This window comes from Erinaceus europaeus, chromosome 8, assembly GCF_950295315.1.
Source record: "Erinaceus europaeus chromosome 8, mEriEur2.1, whole genome shotgun sequence".
NCBI classification, from domain to species: domain Eukaryota; kingdom Metazoa; phylum Chordata; class Mammalia; order Eulipotyphla; family Erinaceidae; genus Erinaceus; species Erinaceus europaeus.
In genome coordinates this window covers 70,056,162-70,082,199 of record NC_080169.1, presented here as the reverse complement: position 1 = coordinate 70,082,199, position 26,038 = coordinate 70,056,162, and the positions used below count along the sequence as shown (strand labels likewise).

The 26,038-nt window shown below is 43.2% G+C and overlaps 1 protein-coding gene across 1 annotated transcript in view; it reads right to left on the bottom strand.

The window, feature by feature from the left end:
• Positions 1 to 13,237: 13,237 nt before the first annotated feature.
• Positions 13,238 to 26,038, bottom strand: part of MAGI2 (membrane associated guanylate kinase, WW and PDZ domain containing 2) — a 1,693,309-nt gene continuing 1,680,508 nt past the window's right edge. Inside the window, exon 23 of the mRNA XM_060196342.1 lies at positions 13,238 to 13,388. Coding sequence (XP_060052325.1) covers positions 13,363 to 13,388 — 26 coding nt within the window. The 3' untranslated portion in view covers positions 13,238 to 13,362. The remainder of the gene's footprint in view (positions 13,389 to 26,038) is intronic.

Sequence of the window (26,038 nt, the reverse complement as noted above, 5' to 3'; positions counted from 1 at the left end):
TCATGCTGCTAAGATTAATGACCATGCTTATGATTTTCTCTTGCTTTTTTTTGTTTTCTTTATTGTTTTGTCCTTAGACTTATTATTGAAACTTGGTGCCTACATGATTCTACCACTCCTCTTCCTCCTCCTTCTCCTTCTCTTCCTGTCCTCCTTCTCTTCCTTCTCCTTTCTCCTCCTCCTCCTCTTCTTTTTCAAATAGAGAGTGAGAGAGACATAGAGTGAGAAAGAGAGAATGAGAAAGAAAGACACGACAGCACTCCCCTACTATTTGTGAAGCTCCCTCCACGCAGATAGCTTCCATATGGTGCATAGGGGCTTGAACCCAGGTCCTTGTTCATGACAAAGTATGTGCTTTACTAAATAAGTCATCTCCTGACCACTAACTTTTCTTATTTATTCTGATCTTAAGTGGGTCCCCGGGTCAAAATGGACCTCAGAAAATGCAACTCTTTCAATCTGTAAAAATTGTCTTGCTTGATATTCATTTAACCATTTGTTCTTTCTTTAAGTGTGCAATTATGTTCCTATTCAGGGAACACAATAGATATGATTCCTCTCCTCATGGAATTTACATTTTGAGTGTGATGAGAGACATTTAGTAGTTTAACAAATGCTCAGTATAGATTTGGAAATAAGCTATAGTTAACTCTATCATACTGTGCTTATAAAAATGCAAGTCAATTTTTATTTTGTCTTTGAGTTCTTTCGTGATACAACAAAAGAGCTGAGTGATTGCAAAAGGGAAATTAAGCCCAAATTGGTTTTTTTTTTTTTTTTTTTGCCTCCAGAGTTATTGCTGGGGCTCTATGCTGGTGCTGCGAATCCCTTGGTCGTGGTTGCTGTTTTTCCATTTTATTGAATAGGACAGAAAGAAATTGAGAGAAGAGAGGGAGAGAGAAAGACAGATACCTTTAGACCTGTTTCACTACTCATGAGGTGGACCTCTGCAGGTGGGGAGCCAGGGGCTTGAACCAGGATCCTTGTGCAGGTCCTTGAGTTTCATAATGTGTGTTTAACACGGTGCACCACCACCTGGCAACCCCCCCCCAAGTTTTTTTTTTTAATTAGAGACTTAGAAAACAGTAAGGTAATGGAAGTATAATTCCTCACAGTTCCCAACACTAGAGATGGAACTACAGTCCCATCCCCTCTGTTGCTGAGGAGTTATTCTGATGCAGTCTCCGCCCCCAGGTTTTACTATGCCCCGCGAAATCCTAGCAGTGCCCCTTCAACCAATTGTGGCCCTACACATCACCCCTGGTTGTCACCCAATAAAAAGCCCCCTCACCCCCCCCTGGGCTCTCAGTTCTCCCTCTCTGAGATCTCGCCCCCTGCTCTCCCCCCGTGGTCAGGTAGTGGGGATGGCCATTGCCGGCTGGCCCCATGTGGTCTGAACCAAACCCCCCCCATCCTATAATAAAGATTTGTGTACCCCTTTGCTCTGGACGTTCACTCTCTTCTCCACGGTGCAGCCCGACACCAGACCGCCACAACAACATCTGGTGCCCATCATGTTCCGTACCCACACCCTGCTGGGTGGCCCGGCCTGAGGTCCCCGAAACCGCCCAGACACAGGTAAGTGGCATCCGCCCACCTCTGTGGCCCCACGTTTCCCTCCACCATGGGAAATTTTCGTTTTATGAGGAGGTGTCCCAGTCATTATCTCTTGACCTGGGACAGATTTGCGCTGTCATAAACGGTTTAATTATCGCTACCCCTTGGATTTTTTTAACTGTGGTCGCCACTTTCAAGATATGTAAAACGTGGTATGCCATAAGGATAAGTGACCTTGAGGCTGAGCTACGAGAGTTAAATCACATGTGCTTAAGACTTAGACGTCCTAAGCGATCAGCAGCGGCTAAACCCAAGAATTCCGTTCCCACAGACACGCACACGTGTTCGGACGCTCCTCCTCTGACCCTGCCCCCTGCCACTGCGGCTTCAGCTCCGCCTGAGGTTTCTGCATCCCTGAACCCCCCCTGCCCCTGCCTACCCATTTTCAACTCCGCCTGCAGCTTCTGCATTCCTGACCCCACCCCTGGCTCCTGCCGCCACGGTTTCAGCTCTGCCTGAGGCTTCCTCGTCCCTGACCCTGCCCCTTGCTGATACGTCATCATTAAGGGACCTAGTGGCTGAGATACAAGAGCCAAAGGATATTTTTTCAGCATTTAAGGACTTTAAACCATGTGCAGTCCACCCCGGGAGCTCTGTCCCCGTAGATATGCGTTCAGTCTCCCCTGCGGCCACTACAGCAGTTTCCACGGCACTTTCCACTTCTGTAGCTCCCTCTCCCGTGCCATCGGACCAAATCCACACCTTCCCGGTAAACTTGGCCCCTTCTAAACAAAACCCTCAGCCGTGGCAGCCATATTCCTATAGGAACTTGGAACACTCAGGCAAGTGGTCAGGGAGGACGGAATGCATTCTCCATAGACCAAGTCCGTCTTAAGGAGCTTTTACCAGCATCTCAATACACCACAAGACTGGAAAGATCTGGCTCGTGCTGCACTCCCAGACCCACTCTATCTTCAGTGGCAGGCATGCTTCCGCGATGAGTGCTCTAGACAATCGCAGGAAAATAGTAACAAACAGGTAGAATGGAATTCTGATGCTTTGTTTGGAGCAGGAGCTTATGAATCTGGAGCTCAGCAGGCAGAAGCCAGGTTTCCAACCGGTTATTTTGAACAGGTACGCATCTGTGCAACACAAGCAGGGGAAAGGGTGACCGCAACCGATGTAGATTCATCAGCTCCCATTAACTCTTTTCACCAAGGCTCTGATGAGTCATTGGCGAGCTTCGTCTCAAGGGTGAAGAGAAGCTTAGAGAGAAAGGTTTATAATCCTGACGTCCGCGCACTACTCCTGCGCTCTATTGTCTGGGAAGGCATGACACCACAATTCCATCAGGTATGCCTTAATCTTAAACACCTACACCCAGATAATTGGATTCTAGCGACACAGGAACTTACATCAGGCAATTATGGGGCACCCGCTACAACACAGGTCTATGCAGTTGCCCCATGTAAGCATGCTTTCAGTGCGGTTGCCAAGGACATTGGCGTAACCAATGTCCTGATAAGTTGCGACCACGCCTCCAGTCAGGGAAACCACGCCTCCAGCCAGAGCAACCCCGCTTTCAGTCAGGGAGCCAGAGACCACGTACTCTTTGTCCAAAATGTCGTAAAGGGTTTCATTGGAAGAGAGATTGTTGGTCCCAATTTCATAAAGATGGTTCGCCCCTGAATGGTACAAATTCGGGGCCTGAGATTTTGTGGACCACTCCTGTTTTAGAACGGGGCCACCCTTCTATGACAGTAAAGATTGGCAATATTCCTTTTGAATTTTTGATTGACACGGGGGCAGAAAATATGATTTTAAGGCAAGAAGAGGTTCCCCAAGATTGGGAACTTATCCCTGGGCCCAGTATACATGGAATAGGAGGGATGACCAGAGCATTTTGCACACGAGACTCGCTCATGTGGGAAGACCCAGAAGGTTCTACCGGACACTTCCGCCCTTTGGTAGCTAATATTAGCACCGACTTACTGGGCAGGGATCTTCTGGAATGTCTTGATGTTAGGATATCCACAGACGCCTCTGCAGAGCGTAAAACTCGTTCCCGCGATACCAGGTCTATTCAGCACCCCCAATACTAAATGCCACTGTTCATAGCCAAACACCCCATTTAAGCTGGCTTTCTAATGAGCCTGTCTGGGTGGAACAGTGGCCTTTACCTAGGGATAAGCTAAAAATTTTAAAAGAGCTCGTCCGAGAGCAGTTGTCCTTGGGACACATTCGTCATTCTCGAAGCCCATGGAATACTCCTGTCTTTGTGATTAAAAAGCGCTCGGGAAAATGGCGCCTCCTTCAAGATCTTCATGCAGTAAATAAAACCATGCAGGTCTGGGGCTCCCCCCAAAGGGGTTTGCCTCTTGCTTCTGCAATTCCCACAGGAATTCCAATCATAGCTATTGATATACAATATTGTTTTTTCTCTATCCCCTTGCATCCATAAGATTGTAAACATTTTGCCTTCTCTGTTCTGTCTATTAATAACGCCAGCCCTGCTGATAGATTTGAATGGGTTGTGCTGCCCCAGGGTATGGCCAATAGTCCTACTATTTGTCAGGAGGCTGTTAAATCTTCCCTTGTCCCATATATTCATAAGGGCCTTAATATTTTTCATTATACAGATGATATTTTAATATGGGGAAAATCAGAAACAGATCTCTATGCCTTACATGATTTTCTCATTCCTGCATTAAAGAAAAGTGGCCTTAATGTAGCCCCTGAGAAGATACAGCTAATCCCTCCAATATCCTTCCTACGTTCAGAGATTTCTCTAACGCAAATTCATCCCTTAAAACCTAATGTTACCTTCCCTTCTAACCTTACTCTTGCTTCTTTACAAAGTTTTCTAGGAAATTTAAATTGGCTTAGGCAGTATCTCTATCTGCCCACAAGCTGCCTCCAACCACTGTTTGACCTGTCGAAAGGAAACAAACAGCACTCTTCAAAATGTAAGTTAACTCCTGAGGCCTCCTTGGCACTGGAAGGGTTAACCAGGCCCTCCAGGACATGCACCTTGTTCGATTCTTCCCCTCCTCTCCGGTAAACCTTCTAATCTTCAACTCCACCCCCACAGTAGTAGGGGCACTGTGGCAAGACCATGGGGTTCTCGAATGGCTTCACACGCCAGTAGGAAGAGCTCCAAGACTCCTCACTGAGATAGACGTGTTAGCATTCCTGGTTTGCCAGGGAAGAAATAGGTCTGTGCAGGTCTTAGGGAAAGAACCAGATTTAATCATTCTGCCCTTTTCTCTCACAGATACAGAGTGGCTTATACGCCATCATTCCCGCTTTGCCATAAGCTTCGTGGGGTTTCCAGGACAAATAGATAACCATTTTCCTTCTAATAAATTGATAACTTCTTTACCTCTTCTGCCTCTACTAGCACCTAAACTTTTCTCTTGGGATCCCATTCCCTCTGCTTCTACAATCTTTACTGATGGCAGAAAAAGGGAAGCTGCTGCCCTTATATATTACCCAGACAAACAATCTCCTAAACCTCTCTTTACTGAGCTTCCTGATAATTCCCCTCAGTACAAAGAACTTTATGCTGTTTTCCTTGCACTAAAAGCTGTACCAGAATCCTTCAACCTTTTTTCTGACAGTGTGTATACTGTTAACTTACTTCCATGACTTGCTCGTTCTTATGTGAAAATTGATGACAACCCACTTTCCCCTCTCTTGATTCAAATCGCCTCTATGCTCTGTTCTCGAACCCAACCACTGTATATTCAACACCTTCGTTCCCACAGCCCTTTTCCTGGTTCCCTGTCCGAAGGGAATGCCACAGTTGACTGCCTTGCCTCCACAGGAACTTTCCCAGTCTCTGTCTCTGATCCTGCTAATTTTCATTCTCTAACCCATGTTAATCTTAAAGGCCTTCGAGCTTGATTCCCTGATGTTCCTGTACCACAGTTAAAACATATCCTCGCTACATGCTCTTCTTGTGCAAGTCTCATAAAGACACCTGCTATCCAGACCTCGGGGTTTGGCAAATTGATGTCACCCACATACCAAACTTTGGCAAACAAAAATATGTGTTTGTCTCAATTGATACCTTTTCTAAATTTATGTGGGCTACAGCTCAGACAGGAGAAAGTGCTAAAAAGCTTTTAAGCCATATGCTCTCTTGTTTTGCCGTTATGGGGGTCCCATTATTTTTGAAAACAGACAATGCAGCTATGTTTACAAGCAAACAATTTAAAGATTTTTGTTCCCTCTGGAATATTACTCATACCACGGGCATTCCCTACAATCCACAGGGACAAGGCATTGTCGAGAGGGCCCATCAAACTCTGAAGGCTCAACTAAATAAAGATAAAGGAGGAATATATCCCCCCAATATCCAGCTAGCAAAAGCCTTAACTACGTTAAATCTCTTTAATATTTACAATAACTCGGCCTTACCCCCTATTATTCTTCACTGGCAAACACCATCTACCCTCCCATCTATTAAGGTCAAATGGAGAGACCCACTCGATAAAACTTGGAAAGGGCCTGACCCATTATTGACCATGGGAAGGGGTTTCGCATGCATTTTCCCTCAAAATTTCTCTAAACCTGTCTGGGTTCCTGCCCGCCATGTCCAACAATACCCGCAGGATGGCGCTGTTATTCCTGAAGAACAAGAAATACTACAAGAGGACCAGATGCAAGATACATCCCAGGACCCGTAATACGACATGGCAGAACCTACAAAATCTGGCTCACAGAGACCTCTCTCCTACCCTTTCCCTGTATGTCTTATGTTATAACTGGCCAGTTGTTTTTGTGAGTGAGTGTGTTGAAAGAAAAAAAAATTTTTTTTTTTTTTGCATGACCCATCTGCTCGGAGTACTCTAAAAGGTAATTGGCTTTATATAAAAATGCTGGACGCAGCCAAAGTTTCTGGAGACGTCCAGAAACATTCCAAAAATTTTTTTCTTTCTCCCTCTTTTGATTTTTATATATAGTTTTGGTATATATGTAAGTGTTTAGTCTTAAACTGTGTGACTAATGACAGATATAAATTTGTTTTTAAATAATGTGTTTTTATAACAAAAGTTCTTTTTCCTCCAGTGTGTTATAACTAAATGTTTATGGGTATGTCTCAAGTTTGGTAACACTAACTTAACGGTCAAAAGTGTAACCCTACAGCTACACTTTTACCAGCCAAGGTAAAAATTAATTTGTTAAGGTAACTTACTATTTAGGTAAAAGTCCAAATGTTCAACGTGACTATTTATTCCCAAAACTAAACTATATAAATTTTATATACAGGACACCTTTGAAGGGCCCCCAAAGGTGCCCTGTAAACTATCTTGTGGAAATTAATCCACAACAGATCTGGCATCAATCTGGCACTGTAAATGTTAAAATCATTGTCACGAATATGCGTTAACTCTCTAAGCAATTTGAGTCTGTTTAAAATACATATTTTAGCTAAAATTGGTCTCAAGATCTTGCGGTAGAGGCTGCTACAGGAGGTCACATTAGATGACCTTTAAATAAAATCATAAAGAGATTTTAAACCAATTATAATCATCGAGGTATCAACTATAACAAACCTATAACTTGTTACAAGTTCAAATTAACCACGAGAAGCAGATTGTGTTTCTTTCACAGGAATCCCGGAAAAACCATCTGAACCCCTGCACACCCTGATGTCACCTACTAGATGGCACGACTACCGTGGCACACCACCCGAAACCCTAGATGTCACTCAACGCGATCTGAAGAACCTGATACACAGCCTCCAAGGACAGAACTTTCTTCATGCCTGGTTGCCGTTCCTGCTTCTGACCTGCCTGTCACGTGTTGGCGGTTCCAGCTGGCTATCTACAGAAAAGCAACATTCCAGCAGCTGACCTCCCTCAATTCCAGCAGCTGACCTCCCTCATGCAGCGTTGCATCCCCTGCCAATTCTTCCCCTAGCCATCTACTTCGGACTGAGACTTGTATCGGACTTTCTGACATAGCCTATATATATTTTACACAATTTTGAAGCAGCTTATTTCCCTTCATGCTGCTGGTTTTTCATAGACTGATCCTGAGTAATTCATAGATTTTACAGACTGTTGCCTTGAGGACTATACAATGCCAAATAGCCCCTCTATTTGGTGGGTCATGCCCTCCCGCCTCCCCCTCTTTATGTACCCTTGCCCTTCCCCCACTGCAAGCAGGGAATGTTCCTTTACACACCAATCCTTCCCTTCACACCACACTGGCTTTTACTACTCCCCTACTTGTCCCTTCCTGTTTTGTTATATCATTTAGGCTTATGCCCAAAAGGTTTCTGCCCCATGAGTCTTTTACAGACTTTGTACATCTTATGCAATTACTAGATAGAAAGAAAGAAAAGATGTAGAGATATTGTGAAGAGATGGTTGAGCAGGCTGCACTTAAACCTATGAGATGAGTCTCTCCAGGTAAGTCTCTCTCTCTAAAGAGGGGTTGAGCACAGGAGGACGCATAAATCTCACAAGGTTCGCAGCCATTTAAGCCTTCCCTCCTCCACAGATAGTCCTACATCTTCCCACCTGAGCACGGCATTCCTCTAAAACATTTAAGCCTGCTCCATTCCATTTTTCTTTATTGTGTCCATTTAGATATAAAGGGATAGGAGGAGATGTTGCTGAGGAGTTATTCTGATGCAGTCTCCGCCCCCAGGTTTTACTTCGCCCCGCGAAATCCTAGCAGTGCCCCCTTCAACCAATCCTGGCCCTACACGTCACCCCTGGTTGTCGCCCAATAAAAAGCCCCCTCACCCCCCCCTCTCTGGGTTCTCAGCTCTCCCTCTCTGAGATCTTCCCCCGTGGTCAGGTAGTGGGGACGGCCATTGCCGGCTGGCCCCACGTGGTCTGAACCAACCCACCCCATCCTATAATAAAGATTTGTGTACCCCTTTGCTCTGGACGTCCACTCTCTTCTCCGCAGTGCAGCCCGACACCAGACCGCCACAACAACACCCTCCATTGGAAATTGCAGTAGTTCTCCCAAGGAGAAATACTATAAGTATCTATCTATATCTATCTACATGTCCATGTCTATCTATCTGTATGTATGTATGTATGTATGTATGTATCTATCTATATCTGCACTTTCCCCCATTTTTCTTTCTTTTTTTTTTTAAATTAGGGCTTTAATAATGATTGACAAGATTGTAGGGTAAGAGGGATACAATTCCCACCACCAGAGCTCCGTATCCCATCCCCTCCCCTCCATTAGAATTTTCCCTATTCTTTTTTTCTTTTTTAATATATTTATAAAATGGAAATTTTGACAAGACCATAAGACAAGAGGGGGTACAATTCCACACATTTCCCATCACCAGAACTCCATATCCCCTCTGAGAGTATGGACCAAAATTATTATTAAAAAAATTTTTTTGTATTATCTTTATTTATTGGGTAGAAACAGCCAGAAATTGAGAGGGATTAGAGAGACAGAGAGGGAGAGAGACAGAGAGACACCTGTAGCCCTGCTTCACCACTTGTGAAGCTTTCCCCCTGCAGGTGGGAACTGTGGGCTTGAACCTGGGACCTTGTGCACTCTAGTGTGAGCGCTTAACCAGGTGTGCCACCACCTGACACCCTCTCCCAATTCTTTATGAGGTGCAGAAGGTGGAAGGTCTGGCTTCTGTAACTGCTTCTCCACTGAGCATGGATGTTGGCAGGTTAATCCATAGCCCCAACCTGTTTTTATTTTTCCCTGATGGGGTAGGACTCTGGGGAGGTGAGGTTCCAGGACACATTGGTGAGGTCTTCTCTCCAGAGAAGCCAGGTTGGCATCATGGTAGCATCTGCAAATTGGTGGCTGAAAAGCAGAAGATACAAAGCAGGATAAACTATTCAGTCATTAGTGACCCAAAGTCAAAAACAGAGCAGATGAAACTAAGAGTCTTTGACTCATAGACAGAAATTGAAAAATAAGATCAAAAGGGAAAACACTAAGCAGAACTTGGCCTGGAGTTGGTATATTGCACCAAAATAAAAGACTCTGGGGATGGGAGGAGTGCTTGTATCCTGGATCATGATAGCAGAGGAGGATCTATTGGGGGCTGAACTGGTATGTGGAAAACTGGGAAATGTTACGCATGTACAAACTATTGTATTTTACTATCAACTGTAAACCATTAGTCCCCAAATAAAGATATTAAAAAAGAAAAGAAAAGAAATTAAGAGTCTGTGTGGTAAGAAGCTAGGAAGTTCACTATGTGCACATTCCAAGGAGTCCATGACTTTAGCAATTTTTGCCTGAGCCTGATAGCTAACACAGTTTGAGCTAAAAGTACTGTTTGGGAAGATGATATCAGAGCAGAGAGTAGCTCTCAAATATCAGGAAAATATATAAATACCACTAATGGGTGGGGGTAGATAGCATAATGGTTATACAAAGAGAGTCTCATGCCTGAGGTTCCAAAGTCCCAGGTTCAGTCCCCCACACCACCATAAGCCAGAACTGGACAGTGCTCTGGTGTTTCTCTCTCTCTGCATCTCTCTCTCTCTCAAAAAAAATTAAAAAAAATATAATTACCATTAACTGTAAATTTCATCGATCTGACCTAATGCCCATATCTGTTCCTATTAGGACAGGACCTGTGTAATGTCTACATTCCTGTCAGTCTGAGCTCTAATTTTATAGTCACAGCTGAGGACATTTTAGGCTGATCTCTTCTCTTCCCTTCCCATCTCTTCTCTTGCCTTCTTTTCTCTTCCCTTCCCTTCCCTTCCCTTCCCTTCCCTTCCCTTCCCTTCCCTTCCCTTCCCTTCCCTTCCCTTCCCTTCCCTTCCCTTCCCTTCCCTTCCCTTCCCTTCCCTTCCCTCCCCTCCCCTCCCCTCCCCTCCCCTCCCCTCCCCTCCCCTCCTCTCCTCTCCTCTCCTCTCCTCTCCTCCCCTCTCCTTTCCTTTTTCTTTTCTTTTCTTTTTTTTTTGCCTCCAGAGTTATCTCAGGGGCTTGGTGCCTGCACTACAAATCCACTGCTCCTGGAGGCCATTTTTCTCATTTTGTTGCCCTTGTTGTTATTGCTGCTGTTGTTGGATACGACAGAGAGAAATCGAGAGAGGAGGGGAAGACAGAGGGGGAAAGAAAAACAGACGCCTGCAGACTTGCTTCACTGCTTATGAATCGAACTCCTGCAGGTGGGGAGCTGGGGGCTCTAACCTGGATCCTTCCTCTGGTCCTCAGGCTTCACACCATGTGCATTTAACCTGATGCGCTACTGCCCGGTCCCAGATAGCTGTATCTAAGGTATAGTTATTTGTAAACAGCATCAAATGACAAAATCATGGTAAAGCCTTTAAGGTACAGTAAATCCTAACTAGGGGATTTTAAAAATAAACCAATTTCCCAAGTAACTTGACTATAGTATTTATTTATTGCCTTCTTAAACTCTAAGGCAGAAAGGAACCTTCCTCATTCTCTATAAAACCCGTATTTCGGGAGTTGGGCGATAGTGCAGCAGGTTAAGCGTATGTGGCCTGAAGTGCAAGGACTGACATAAGGATTCCAGTTTGACCCCCAGCTCCCCATCTGCAGGTGAGTGCTTCACAGGCGGTGAAGCAGGTCTGTAGGTGTCTTTCTCTCCCCGTCTCTGTCTTCCTCTCCTCTCTCCATTTCTCTCTGTCCTATCCAACAATGACGACATCAATAAAACAACAATAATAACTACAACAATAAAAAAACAAGGGCAACAAAAGGGAATAAATAAATATTTTAAAAAAGGAAAAAATAAAAAACAAAATCAAAAACCTGTATTTCTCCCAGTCCTGGAACCTCTGGGCCTTTGCTCATTTTCCTTCATGCTTCTCTTGATCCACACCATTTGATACTGCATCTACTGATCTCAACCAATCAATGCAACCAGTGCCACCTCAACATGTTTCACTTCAGATTGTGTCCAGAGATGACAGGCCTAGGATGTCAACCCTGCAGCTCCAATACTCAGGTGAGACCTTTCCTAGTTTATAAGACTCCTTAGTCCCATTTCAGATGGTGCACTTCCTAACAAAGTTATAGAACCTAGATATTGACCAGGGCCCATGTGATAGGGCACATGTGTGCACGTATCCATAAGCTGGGGAAAAACATATAACTTAGAATAAAAGTGTGCAGGGTTGTATTGTTATGTGGAAAACTGAGAAATGTTATGCATGTACAAACTATTGTATTTACTCTAGAATGTAAAACATTAATCCCCCAGTAAAGAAATTAAAAAAAAACATTTATAAGAAGATCTTGTCATATGGCACTGAGTGGTCACTTATACTGTCCCTGGCTCAGGCCAGACTAAAACACTTGGACTAGTGGCTAAGATCCAGTGGCCCAAAGGCCGAGTGGTGGTGCACCCAGTTGAGTTCACACATCACAAAATAAATAAATAAATAAATAAATAAATAAATAAGAGTGTGCAATAGTCTACAGTGACTCAATAGGTGCAACAAGCAGGTAGAAAGATCTAACAAAGACACCATATGTTGGGCATTACGCCAGCTCCCCTGTATTGCTTGACTCTGTGGTCTATTTACATAATCATTGTTTTGCCTCAGACCCACCCTGCCTGCAGCGTATTGGTTAATCCCACTGAATAGAACCTTCGCAGCAGCTGCTATGGAAGCTTTCTACCTTTGTATTGTCTGTGAAGATGGTGTCAGAGTTGAGAATAGGGCTAGACTATTAGCCCTATTAGTGCAGATTAGTGCAGAGAGTAGCTCCCAAACGTGAGGAAAGTATGTAAATACCATTAATTGTTTATCCCATCCACCTGATAAATATATATTTATATTTATCCCAGGAACCTGTGTGACCTCTGTGTCCCTGTCAGTCTGAGCTCATAGTCCATGATTACAGCTGGGAACATTCTAGGCTGCACTCATTTCAGGGCCGGTCTTGCTCAAATGGTTGACCCAGCCTACCTTCAGAGAGTGAAGCAGTCCTGGGATAGGCATTTTTCTCTTGTGCTTCTAGGTCTCTCTGGGGCCTACCTCCTGGTTCTTATCTGCTAAAAAGCAACTACCATGACACCTGAACTACACCAGTACCACCTGTGTCTCTCTGTATTGGCCAATTAAACTGCTTGTCCTTGCTTCCTCTCTTGCCCCCAAGTTCCCTCTATAGGTCCACAGAAGAACTGGAGAATGGCTGCATATTCGCTGAAAAAGTGGATGAGGTTTTACCAGAGTCAGCCTATTGACTCTTGGGTTTGGAAGGACCATGACTCCTTCCATGCCTTTTGAGTTTTTTGGTTTTTTGGTAATTAAGAAAGAAAGAAATTGAGGAGTGGAAGATATAGAAACCTGCAGATCTGCTTCACCACTTGTGAAGCTTCCCCTATGCAGGTGGGGAGTGGTGGCTCAAGCCCTGATCCTTGGGCATGGTAATGTGTGCCCCAACCTGGTTTGCCACCACCTGATGCCCCCTAATTTCATATGTTTTGGACTGGAAATGTAGCCCAGGGAGATCTGAATTCTTCACCAAGAGATTCCATGGGTTCATTTTTTTCACATCACCTAGTTGCTCTTTAGGCATTAATATTTTAAAATATATTTTTATTTATTACTTGATAGAGGCAGAGAGAGATTGAGAGGAAGGGGGAGGTAGGAAGGGGAAGAGACAGAGAGACATCTGCAGCCCTCCCTGCTTTACCACTCGTGAAGCTTTCTCCCTGCAGGGGTTTGAACCTGGGTCCTTGTGCACTGTAATGTGTGCACTTAACCAGGTGAACCATCGCCTGATCTCTAGGCATTAATTTTATTTCTTTTAAGTTTCCATCACCATTGGTGGGGTCATCTGCCCAGTGAAGTCACGTTGGCATCATGGTAGCATCTGGAACCTCGTGGCTGAAAAAGAGTTAAGATATAAAACAGAACAAATTGTCAACTAATCATGAACCTAAAGGCTGTAATATTGCAGATGGAGGTTTGGGGCCTCCATTTTGGAAAAAGCTAGTAGGTCTATTTTGGGTATATTTCAAGGGGTTCATGACTTTACTGATTTTTGCCTGAGCCTGACAGCTAACATGCAGGTGGACCAAAGGTATTATCTGGGGAGATGGACTCAGAGTTGAAATAGGAGTGGAAAGCTGCTGCAGGGCAGAGAGTAGCTCCAAAATATGGGGAAAGTATACAAATATTGTTAACTGTAAACTCAAAAGATTTGATCTGGGGCCCATAGAAGCCTGCGTAACCTCTGTAGGTCTAAGCTGGCATTCTGTGGTCACATCTAGGAACATTCCAGGCTGCACTAATTTCAGGACCCATCTTCCTTGGGTAGTAGATAGAGTATGTTGTCCAGCCTTCCTTCGGAGAATAGAACATTCCCTACCCTTGTTAATCCACATTGAGAGAAAGGTCCTATAGGGGCCTACAAAGGGGTCCATTATGTTGTTCCTGATGGAGATGACCAGTGACAGTGGAGAAAGCGATCTGTTAGAGGTCTAGGCCCATCATGTCTGTGTAGAAATCCCAGGACTCCCTGACTAGGGCCCCAGGTGATGGAGTGGCCTGGTAGTGACTAAAGAGTCATCATTAAAGTATGCCAGTCTCTTGTCCTTATTCAGCTTTTGTAGTCCTTACGTTTTCCTGACAAGGTTAGCTTTGGAGTGATTGAGGGATGTGTAATAGGAGGTAGGTGAGGAGGGTATTTAGGTCTAAGTAGAAACTATTTCATCAGGTACTTTGTGATGTCTTTCTGCTCGCTTGCTGCATTTATTGAGTCACTGCAAACTATTGTGCACTTTTGCTTTAAGGTATATATTTTTCCCTAACGTATGGATACATGTACATATTCCCTATCTCATGGGTCCTGGTCTATATCTAGGTTTTGAGGTTTGTTAAGAAGTGCACCACCGAAAATGGAAGGTCATTGTCTGTTCCAACAATAAATTGTGAACATGTGCTTCATGGATATGTGGCTCTTGGTAAACAAAAGAGTGTGGCCATTCTACCAAAGGCTGCATGATATGAATAACGAAAGCCAAGACAGGTAGTCAAATGGGATGTGTAGAATGTGTGTGTGTGTGTGTGTGTGTGTGTGTGTAGTCAAATGGGATGTGTAGAGTGTGTGTGTGTGTGTGTGTGTGTGTGTGTGTGTGTGTGTGTGTGTGTGTGTGTGTGTGTGTTATTGGGAAGAACTACACTTGGAACAGATAGATGGAAGTCTGGACCAGTCCTAGGCCAAAACCCACAGAGCTCATTTATATGCATCCAGCAAATATTTACAGTGGAGAGGCCAAGTTCATCTGATGTGCCCTGATCAGGTGGACCTCAGGTACTAAAACTCAGCCAAGGATATTAGAGAAAAGCCTCTCTCTGGGCTTTGAGCAAAGCTAGAACAAGGTCTGCCCAATCACCGTCTCTCTGTTCTTGACCTCATCTCCTGCAGTGAGAAGCAGAGTGAGGTCCTACTTGGGCTCTGGGGCTTTGGGCTGAGGCTGGGACTGAGCACAAGCAGGGCAGGAGGAAGTCAAGAGGAAACAGTTGCTGGATTTCTTTTGGGGAAAGCGTCTGGGTGAGTCCCAGAAAGTAACCTTCATCATAAGCATTGCTCAGATGTCATCATGTTCATGTATCAGAATCGTGTAGAAATTGCAGCAAGTCAGAAAAAAAAACTGGAAAGTGTCCACTCTAGTTGGGGATCACATAACATGTTAAAAGTCTTTATTTTCTTCTACTTTTCTCTTGCTCCATTCTTTCTTTTTTCCTCCTTCTCTTTTTCATCTTCCACCTCCTCCTTTGCTGTACCATGGCCTCATGTGTACATGATTCCACTACTCCCAGGATGATTTATTTTTTTCATTATTTTTACCTCAGAGAGAGAGAGAGGGAAGTTGGAAGAGAGGCATCACAGTAAAACTCCACCATCCATGGAGTTTCTGGTGTTCCCATGTGGTGCTGGGGTTCAAAATCAGGACTTTGCATACAGCAAAGTATAAGCCTGGCCAGATGGACTATCTCCCAGTTCTGAAATAGTTTCCCTTACTCAAGGGAAATTTGATTTGATTTAAAGGGTGATTTTTAATTAATTAATTAATTAATTGCCTCCAGGGTTACTGCTGGGGTTCAGTGCCTGCACTAAACATCCACTGCTCCTGGAGGCCATTTTTTCCCTTTTGTTGCCCTTGTTTATTGTTGTTGTTATTGCTGTCATTTATTGTTGGATAGAACAGAGAAATTGAGAGAAAAGGGGAAGACAGAGAGGGGGAAAGACAGATAGACACATGCAGACCTGCTTCATTGCCATTGAAGTGACCCCAGCAGGTGGGGAGCCAGAGCATGGGGAGCTGGGGCTCAAACCGGGATCTTTATGATCATCCTTGCACTTTGTAACATGTGCGCTTAATCCACTGTGCTACCGCCCAGCCCCTGAGGGTAAGCTTAATTTTAAACAAATGGTTTAACCTCCATCAAGTATTCACGGAACACCTACAGAGATGCTGAACACCATGAGGGTTAACTGAAGGAACATGATATGTGGAAAACTGAGGAATGTTACACATGTACCAACTACTGTATTTTACTATTGACTGTAAACCATTACTTCCCCCCCCCTAAAGGAAAAGAAAAAGGGTGAAAAAAATAGTATTTTGGGGTCCTGTTGTATGATGGTATAAAAGGACCAAAGTTATGGGTGAAAGTGGTCTGCAGAAAATCTTTACAGGGAAATGAGAAACTATCCATGTATCAACAGCTGCTCTGTACGCCATTAACCCTCCAATACAATATAATAATAATAATAGTAGTAGTAGTAGATTTTCCTATTTAAATTTTTATTTCTTTCATCCATGAATTATTTATTTTCCAAAATATTTGGGTGAAATTTTCATTTACCATCCTGTCTTAGATGACTAATATAATATCATTGCTGTAAGAGAATGTACTTACTGGATTTGAGTCACTTACAGCAAGGCCAAGAACCAGGAGTGAGGGGGGCGGGAAGGGAGGGAGGGGATTGAATGGGTGTCCGGGACTCAATGCACTGTGCTGGAGGAAGACCCAGGCTGGTGGCAGAAATGATGTGCAGACACTTATGAAAATATGAGAAATTGCTGCCACTTGCAGGGGAAGCTTCAGAAGTGTTGAAACAGGGCTGCAGGTGTTCCTCTTTCTCTCACCCTCGCTCTGTCTTCCTTTCCCTCTCAGTTTCTTTATCCAATAAACAAATAATTAAAAAATGTGATCAAGTATTTAAAATTTTTTGGTATTACATTTATTTATTTATTGAATAGAGACAGCCAGAAATTGAGAGGGAAGGGGTTGATACAGAAACAGAGAGGCAGAGAGACACCTGCAACACTGCTTCACCACTTGTGAAATTTTCCCCTCTATAAATGGGGACTGGGGTCTCGAACCCAGGTCTTTTCGCATTGTAACACGTGCACTCAATCAGGTACTCCACCACCTGGCCCCGTGAATCAAGTATTCCTAAAGCTATTTATGAAGATGAGGAATTGTACCCATGTGACAAACTGACCTCTCAGTCGTTATTTCTCTAATAAAACAATAAAATTAGAGAAAAAAGGTGCAGGAACATGAAATGAATGTTGAATCCACACCCTGATGATACACCACCTGCGCTTAACCTGCTGCGCTGCTACAGCCCAACTCCCAACACCTTGATGATGGAGAGAAGAACTGAGAACCTGTTTGAGTCTCTATTGATTAGGTGGCTATCTAGGAAAATTCTTCATAGAGTGGGAAATATACTACTAAGTCCCTATTAGCACTCCTGGAAAGGCTGGTTGAGTTTGGATTTGGAGGGCTGAAGCTTCTGGAGGGTAAAGAGGAAGGGAGAAAAGAACTAGAGGTCCAGAGGGGAAGTATGGAGCAGGGAATGCTGTGATTGTTTCCACACACTGCTGGGTGTGTGTTTCTTCTGCTCTACTTCACTGCCAGTGCTAAGTACCGGAAACCTGCAACACCAAAATATTCTGCTCCCAAGGAAACCCATCACTGGCTGGATTTGAACCTAGGTTGTGTGTATGACAAAGGAGGCACACTATCACTATCCAGGGGATCTATCTTTCTAGTCCTGCTGACTCACAGTTCTAAAACTGAACTAGTCCTTGGCAAATTGAGGTGGTTTGGGCACCCTATTTGTTTCCTAAGATCTGGACTCCCTTCTTCCATCTCTCATCTTCCACTAACATTCCCCACTCTACCCCATCTTTCCCTCCAAGATTGATTCTGTCTGATCTTGCCTGTAGTCATTTTTTCAGGGCAGCGGCCATTTTCTCAGGGGGTGGGGGCTGGGGAAGAAACCATAGCCTAGAAGGCCTACCCTCTGTTGGACCCTCCTCTGCCTTTGTTATTCCATTGTAGATATTAGTACTACTGCAATTGTGCAACCACATGAGGAATTAGCTCCCTGATGTTGGAAAGACTGGATGCTGGGGGTGGGGGTGGTGGGTAATACCCACTTAGCTCATTGTCACAGTCTCGCCTCTGGCATATGGCTGCCACATAACAGATATTCACTGAACGGGAATCCCAGAGCACTTCTAAAAGTTTACATATGTCTAATAAATAACATTGATAAAATTCACCTGTATAAAATATCAGGCTTGAGTTAGGGTCCCTATTTCTCAGCCTGGTTGATTATCACACATCTGACAGTTTTAAAAGTCATTTGTTCTGTTCTTCTGGGGTTACATAAGTTACTTTGTCACATAAGTGATTCTGAAATGTATAAAAATGAAAGTTGAAGTTCTGGAATTGGATTGCATTTAAGTTGCCTTTGCCTTTGTTCCCCCTAGAAACTCTGTATATCCCTAAATGTGACAGCAGCTAGTCAACCTGGGAAGAAATCACAGAGCTGTCATTTTCTTTCATGTGGATACTCCTTGTTAGGAGCTTAGAAAATGTACCTTTCACTGAGAAGGTCAAAGCTCACATTCTTGTTTTTCAAGATTACCAAGTTCTTCTAGGTAAAATCCTCTCCAAGAGGCAGTTTCATATCAAACTTTTACAGCCTGTTAAAACAGATATGGTGCTCTTTGTGGTTGCCGGGTTATGCTTCTTAGAATAGTGGGACAGGCACAAGCTTTTACAGAATCCCTGATCACCACACTCTCTGGATAATATGCTACCAAAGCTTAACAAAGGGTCTTTTTTAATTCTAGAGTGTCACACCATTGTTTATACTCAAGTATTTACAATTACAGTTATTATTACCATCAATAATCATGATCATGATTGCTATACATTTAATTAGTACCCTTGGTGAGCTAGCCAAGATGCAGAACTAATCATTATACACAGCACCTCCCATATTTTAAGACTTCAAAGTGCTATTGTGATTTTACAGGCATCCTGGATGGCACTGTGTGTGGTTGTCTGTCTGTCTATTAAATCTGTGCAAGTCCAAATGCTCTTAGTACAGTTTGGCTTGAAAAACAGCAGCATCAACAGTGCAAGGGGACAGATTTACCTTTGAGTAGTCACAGGCTTATATGATTTGGGGAAAACTCATTAAGAAAGAGAAAACAAAATTTCAGATAAGCCATAGGGAACTTGTATGCTGATTCAGTGTCTTCAGCACCCCAGAAAAACCACCTTTTCTGCAGGAGCAAGAGTTGGGTTTCTGGCAGACTGCCTCTTGCTTAGATTATACATTTGAAGTCTGGACCTCAAAGCTCATACTTTTTACTATCTCTGGGTGCTGTAGAAGCCACAGATTGGAAGGTGAATCAGACTCTGATAAAAGCAGGGGATTCTGCTGAAAACCTGGCTGCTGTTTCAAGAGAGGCTATAAATCATTGGGCTGCAGGCTAGACTGGGCTACTGATGGTTTGTTGTGGTAGTGTTTTGTTTTGTTCTTTTCGCTCAGTGTTTCTTTTTTAAAAATTTAATTTATTTATAAAATAAAAATAGAAAATATCATACTACTCAGCTATGAAGAACAATGAACCCACCTTCTCTGACCCATTGTGGATGGAGCTAGAAGGAATTATGTTAAGTGAGCTAAGTCAGAAAGACAAAGACGCATATGGGATGATCCCACTCATAAACACAAGTTGTGAAAGAAGAACAGAAAAGTAAATTCAAAAAGCAGGATTTGACTAAATTTGGAGTAGGGCACCAAAGTAAAAATCTCTGGGTTGAGGGTGAGGGTGGAAGTTCGGCTTCACTGGTGGGGGGGGTAGGGGAGAGCATGGGATGGGACACAGTCTTTTGGTGGTGGGAATGGTGTTTATGTATGCTCCTATTAATTTATAGTCATATAAATCACTATTTAATTAATATGAAAGGGGAAAAATTGATTGAATGTCTTAAACTTTTTAATGCACAGACCATAGGCTGAGTCTTTGATATGTTGACTCTCTTAAAAGAGCTTAGACCAGGGAGAACAGAAGCAACCGGTGGCACAGCTATATACAAATAATGTCAAAGGACATAAATTATGGTGATGCTGTGTATGATACAGCAAATCCCAACAAAGGGATATTTCAAAGTTAACCCAATTACCAAATAATATGATTATAGCAATAACTATCTATTGTCTTTTTAAACCCTAAGACAGCAGGAACCTCCCACTTCCTCTATAGAGCTTATATTTTCCCCTGAAACCTCTAGGGTGGGGCTTACTTTCCTGCATGCTTCTCTCAATTCATACCAAATGATACTGTATCCATGGATCCCAACCTAGTCAACATAACAAGTACCGCCTCAGCATGTTTCACTTCAGACTGTGTCCAGAGACTTCAGGTGTGGAATGTCAACCCTTCAGCCTCATTATTCAGGTGAGACTTTTCCTTTTATAGTGTTCTCTAATTCCATTCCAGGTGGTTCATTTACTAAGAAAGTCCCAAAACTCAGATACAGACCAGGTCCCATAAGATAGAGCATATGTTCACATGTATCCATAAATTAGGGCAAAATATATACCTGAAAGCAAAAGTACACAATAGTCTGCAGTGAGTCAATACAAAGTCCATAATGAAATTGTGTCTACTTAGACTTAGATACCCTCCTTCTTTCTATTACACTTCCCTCATTCCAAAGCTAACCTTATCAAAGTAAGGACTGCAGAAGCTGAAAGGCAAGTGTAAGGGCAAGAGATTGGCAACTATCTACAAAATGGAGACCCCTCCCCCACCCCCCCAACTCTTCATCTGCACTATTCCAGCCTTTAGGTTCATGATTAGTCAACAACTTGTTTGGCTTTATATGTTAACTTTCTTTTCAGTCACCAGGTTCCAGATGCTACCAGGAGGCCAATCAGATTTCCCTGGACAGACAACCCCACCAATGTGTCCTGGAGTTCCGCTTCCCCAGAGCCCCACCCCACTAGGGAAAGAGAGAGGCAGGCTGGGAATATGGACCGACCAGTCAACGTCCATGTTCAGTGGGGAAGCAATTACAGAAGCCAGACCATCTGCCTTCTGCACCCCATAATGACCCTGGGTCCATACTCCCAGAGGGATAAAGAATAGGAAAGCTATCAGGGGATGGGATGGGATACAGAGTTCTGGTGGTGGGAATTGTGTGGAGATATACCTCTCTTTTCCTATGGTTTTGTCAGTGTTTCCTTTTTATAAATAAAAAAGAAAAAAAGAAAAAGAAAATATTGACAAAACCATACGATACGGGTAAAATTCCACACATTTCCCCTCACCAGAGTTCCATATTCCACCCTCTCCACAGGAAGCTTTCCTATTCTTTATCTCTCTGGGGAGCATGGACCCAGGATTATTATGGGTTGCAGAAGGTGGAAGGTCTGGCTTCTGTAATTGCTTCTCTGCTCGACAAGGGTCTTGGCAGGTCAGTCCATAACTCCAGCCTGTTTACATCTTTCCCTAGTGGAACAGGACTCCAGAGAGATGGCTTTCCAGGACACATTGGTGGGGTTGTCTGCCCAGCGAAGTCAGGTTGGCATCATGGTAGCATCTACAACTGGGTGTCTGAAAAAGCATTAAGATGTAAAGAAGAACAAATTGTTTAATAATCAGGAACCTAAAGGCAAGACTACAGCAGATGAGATTTGGGGTTCCCATTTTGGAAAAAGTTAGTAGGTCTATTTTGGGTATATTCCAAGGGGCCCATGACTTTACTAATTTTTGGCTGAGCCTGACAACTAACATGCAGGTAGACCCAAGGTATTATCTGGAGAAACGGTATCATGGTTGCAAATAGGACTAGAAAGTTGGATCAGGGGAGAGAGTAGCTCCCAAATCTGGGAAAAGTATCTAAATACCATTAACTGTAAACCCCGTCAATTTGATCTGGGGCCTATATTCAGTGCAGGAGCCTGTGTAACCTCTGCATCCCTGTAGGTCTGAGCTCGCCTTCTGTGGTCCTAGCTAGGAATATTCTAGGCTGCATCTGTTGCCAGATCCATCTTTCTTGGGCATTAGAGAATTTTGGTCCAACCTCTCTTCTGAGAATGGGGTAGTCCCTACCACTGTTGATCCACATAGGAGTCCACAAAGAGGTCCATTATGTTGATGCTGATTGAGATGGCCAGTGACAGTGGAGAGAGGGAATCTATTAGAGGTGTAGGCATAAGGGGGGGGGGGAGGGGGGAGAAGAAGGAGGGAGAAGGGGAGGGGGGAAAAGGGGAGAGGGAAGGAGGGGGTAAAGGGCTTACCGGTTTTTTTCTTCTTTTCTGGTGAGTAACTGCAAGTCTGTTCATCAGTGAACTTGGACTTGATAAAGTGACAGCTTAGAGGAGGGAAATGTTTCTCTGTTTTCCCAGTCTCCATCTGGCTCTCTCCAGTTTTTTGGTTTTCCTGCCTGAACTTGCAGATATCTGAATTTATGATCAGGCCCCTTTGTAGGCCAGGCACTTTATTGGCCTCGCCCTAGACCCGCTCTGACCTTGTCCTAATCTTTTTGACCTCTGAGTGCTATTTTTTTTTGATGTTGTAATGGCTTTCTTCTTACCCACCCCACCCCAAAAGTCACTAGAACCACATTGTTTTACTTTTCCAGCTTGCACTTATTGATCATTCCCTGAGTAGTTCATTAAGAACGTCTGTTTATTATGAATGTTGTTAACTTTTATGTTTGACTTCATGTCATGTCACCTTTTCAATTAAAAAAATATGAAAACCATTTAGTTATGAATATTCTGGAGTGTGGTCCAGAAGATGGTGCAGTTGATAAAGCATTGGACCCTCAAGTATGAGATCCTGAGTTTAATTCTCAACAATGCATGTAGTGATGCTCTAGTTTCCTCTTGCCTCACTGACTGACTGACTTACTTATTTATTATTTATATCTCCAGGGTCATCGCTAGGGCATGCCTGCACCACGAACCCTCTGCTCCTGGCACTCTTTTTCATTGCTGCTGTTGTTGCCGCTACTGCTATTGTTGGATAGGACAGAGAGAAATTGAGAGAGGTGCAGAAGACAGAGGGGGAGAAAGACAGACACCTGCAGACCTGCTTCACTGCTTGTGAAGCGACTCCTCTGCAGGTGGGGAGCTGGGAGCTCCAACTCGGATTCTTGCGCTTCACACTATGTGCGCTTAATCTGGTGCACCACCACCCAACCTCTTTACCTCCTCCTTTTCATAAGTAAATAAATAATTTTAAAAATTGGCAGGGGAGTAGTAAAAAAGGGACAGTTTGGGAATTTTAGGACAGGTGTGTGAACATCAGTGAAAAGCCTTAACAAGACTAGAGATGAGAACTATTTCTTTGGATTGCTGATTTGTTGAAGGTGGATGGCCATCATCCTCTTACCTTGTAAAACTCAGTGCTAATGCAGTCATTGTAAATGGTATAATCAACCATTCCTTTTGCATCTTTTACATTACTTTTCACTAAAGGTTGGTTTGTGAATACTCTTTGGAATTTTGCATGAAAAAATGAACTAAGAGGCAAAACAAAAACAGACAAACAAAATGTGATGGAATTAATTGCTGCTCGATATCTTAAACCCCTTTCTAGGAAAGGGCTCATTGTCAGTCTGGGTAGAACATAAACATAATGTCAGTTCATAACTGGCAGTAGTAAAGCTGACAGGCAACCACCATGTTCGAGGAGAAAATTCTGTGTCTGTGGGTGATATAAAGTCACTATTTTTTTTCCCCGTGTAATTCAAGTGTATAATGTTTTAAAGACATGATGTTTAATGTCCCATTGGGGCATTAAAAAAAATCTACAAAAGCTGCAGGTATTAAAAATTAAGCTAACTCTTACGAATGGTTAGTGGACCTCAAAACTCACACGTCAAATTAACACACAGTCTATATAATTGGAAAAGGAAAAGATTTTTGGATATATATTTTATTTGACAGTGTTTTAGAATATCATACAGTAAACAAGATTTCTGTAAAAGTTAATTTATCCATAGTGGTGCGCTTCATAAAAATAGTTGCTCACTTACAGTCTTTCTGTGACTATTAATACATGGAATTATATTTATAGAGATACAACTGTACAGGGTAAATTCACAGCTAACACTACACAGAAATATTATTTGGGATGGGATTTAGATGATGTGCTGTCTTCACAGGTTATGGATTACAGCTGCATAAAGCAATTACTGCACAAGTAGTAGCTGTGAACTGTGCAAATTAGAGTTTATGCAAGCGTAATCTCAATTTTTTTTCCTTTTGTAACACATGGAAAATAAAGGTCAGAGGATACAGTACCAGGACGTGCAGCTACACTACAGAGCATTGTCCAAAACCAGATTCAATAAATTAATGGCAAACTATACTGGATTTCTAGTCCAGGGGAGAAAGACTAATTGAGATTAAACCAAAGGATTATAAACGGCTACATGTGTTTGTGCTTTTGTTTGATGAATGTTTCACTTTTGGGAATTGCGTTTTGTAAGCTGCAAGACCCTTCACTGGAGGCTTTCAACCATATTCTCCACTTGTCAAACAACTAAACGACTCGACTCGTATGCCTGATGCAAATTAAATGGCTAGTGTTCAAGTGATATACTGCATTTACAAAGAGAGAGTCAACTGCAGGACCTATCACACTGTGACCTAGTGTGATAGAAGAGCAGATCTCCAGGTTTTACTGACTGGTCTACAAGTGCAGGTGAGGCTGATTTGCATTTGAACTACTGTAAGGGGCTGGCTTTGGGTAAGGGGAGGCTGTATTCACTCAGGGCACATTAAAGATAAATTGCCCTCAGAAACATTTTGCCTTTTAATATGTGTAGCTACAAATAAGTACCAAATGAATAATTAACTGAAGGTAACACTTTACAAGGAAATAGTCAAACAGATAAAGAATGAAAAAACTTAGAATTTTACTGGGGGATTCAGCCTAGGATCCAGGAAGGTAGACAGAAATACTACAGGTTGTTCGAGAGATTTTAAAAAAAAGTTGGCAAACAAAACACAAAAGCCAATCAAATGGTAACAAAAGGAGAAAGAATAAGGAATAAAGCAGATTAAGCAGAAAGGAATGGTAGAGTTTCATGCTCCTAATGAAAATAAACTAGTCATAATAACGATACTTTGATATTAAGGATTCATTATAATCTGAGCAATATAGGAGAAATTCATTGCCTCTGAGTGTGAAAATGAAGTAATGGAAAGAGAATTAAGACAGTAAAGTGAATGAAATATAACACTGCTGACAAGCTCTTATCTGCTACTGAGTCAATAGGAAAGCCTTTTCTTAAAAGAAACTGCAGCATTGCCAATCTTGATTAAACAAATTGTGGTTCTTTAGTTATCAAATTCATATTTTAGAAGAAAACCAATTAAGGTCTATGAGCTAAACGCCAAGGTCCTGACTTATGGCAAAACTGTTCTCTAGGATAAACACTTTTTCAAACCTTTTTTTCCCCCTACCACTGAAAATGTACAGAAATATGATCTGATTACAGAAATGGCAGTAAAAATGGCATCACACCAATGAATTCACTAGACTTCTACCTCAGCCTGCAGTAGGCAGGGAACACGGCGCTAAGATCGGTGACGGATGCCCAGGGCGAGCCATGGAGACGGCATGGGCGAACGGTTCCGAATGTTTCAAAGAAACCCTTGAACCCCTGTCTAGATATGTCAAGAACAATTTATTTACAACTCTTCAGATCAATTAAAAGATATAATCTTGTCTTAGTTTCAGCTTGCTCCGTGCAGTTTAATTATTTTTTTTAAGGCGATATTCCAGTTTGTGATTGCTCCTAACGTGTCCAGTTTCTTGATATCAAGTTTGGATGACATCCAAATCCTTCATGCAGTGGGGGGGGGGATTAAAAATTTATTTTCCTGTTTTTACTAAAGCTACACTGCACTCTCTGTGATGTTCTTCACGTTATTTTGGTTCTTCCATAGCTGCCAAAGCCCCCCCCCCCGGCCCCCAGCGGAGCGGGAGGCTTCAGGATCAGTTTCAGGTCTGCGCGTGGAGGCGCGGCCGCCCGCGCTCATCAGACACCGGGGCCTGCACGTCGGGGCCCGCAGGCCGGGCTGCCTCGTGGGTCGATGCGTGTGTCAGTGAAAATAAATTAAAACGCCGTGAGACGGAACCTAAGAAGAACGGCTTTTGCAGGCGTCCAGGCCGGGCGGCCGGGTG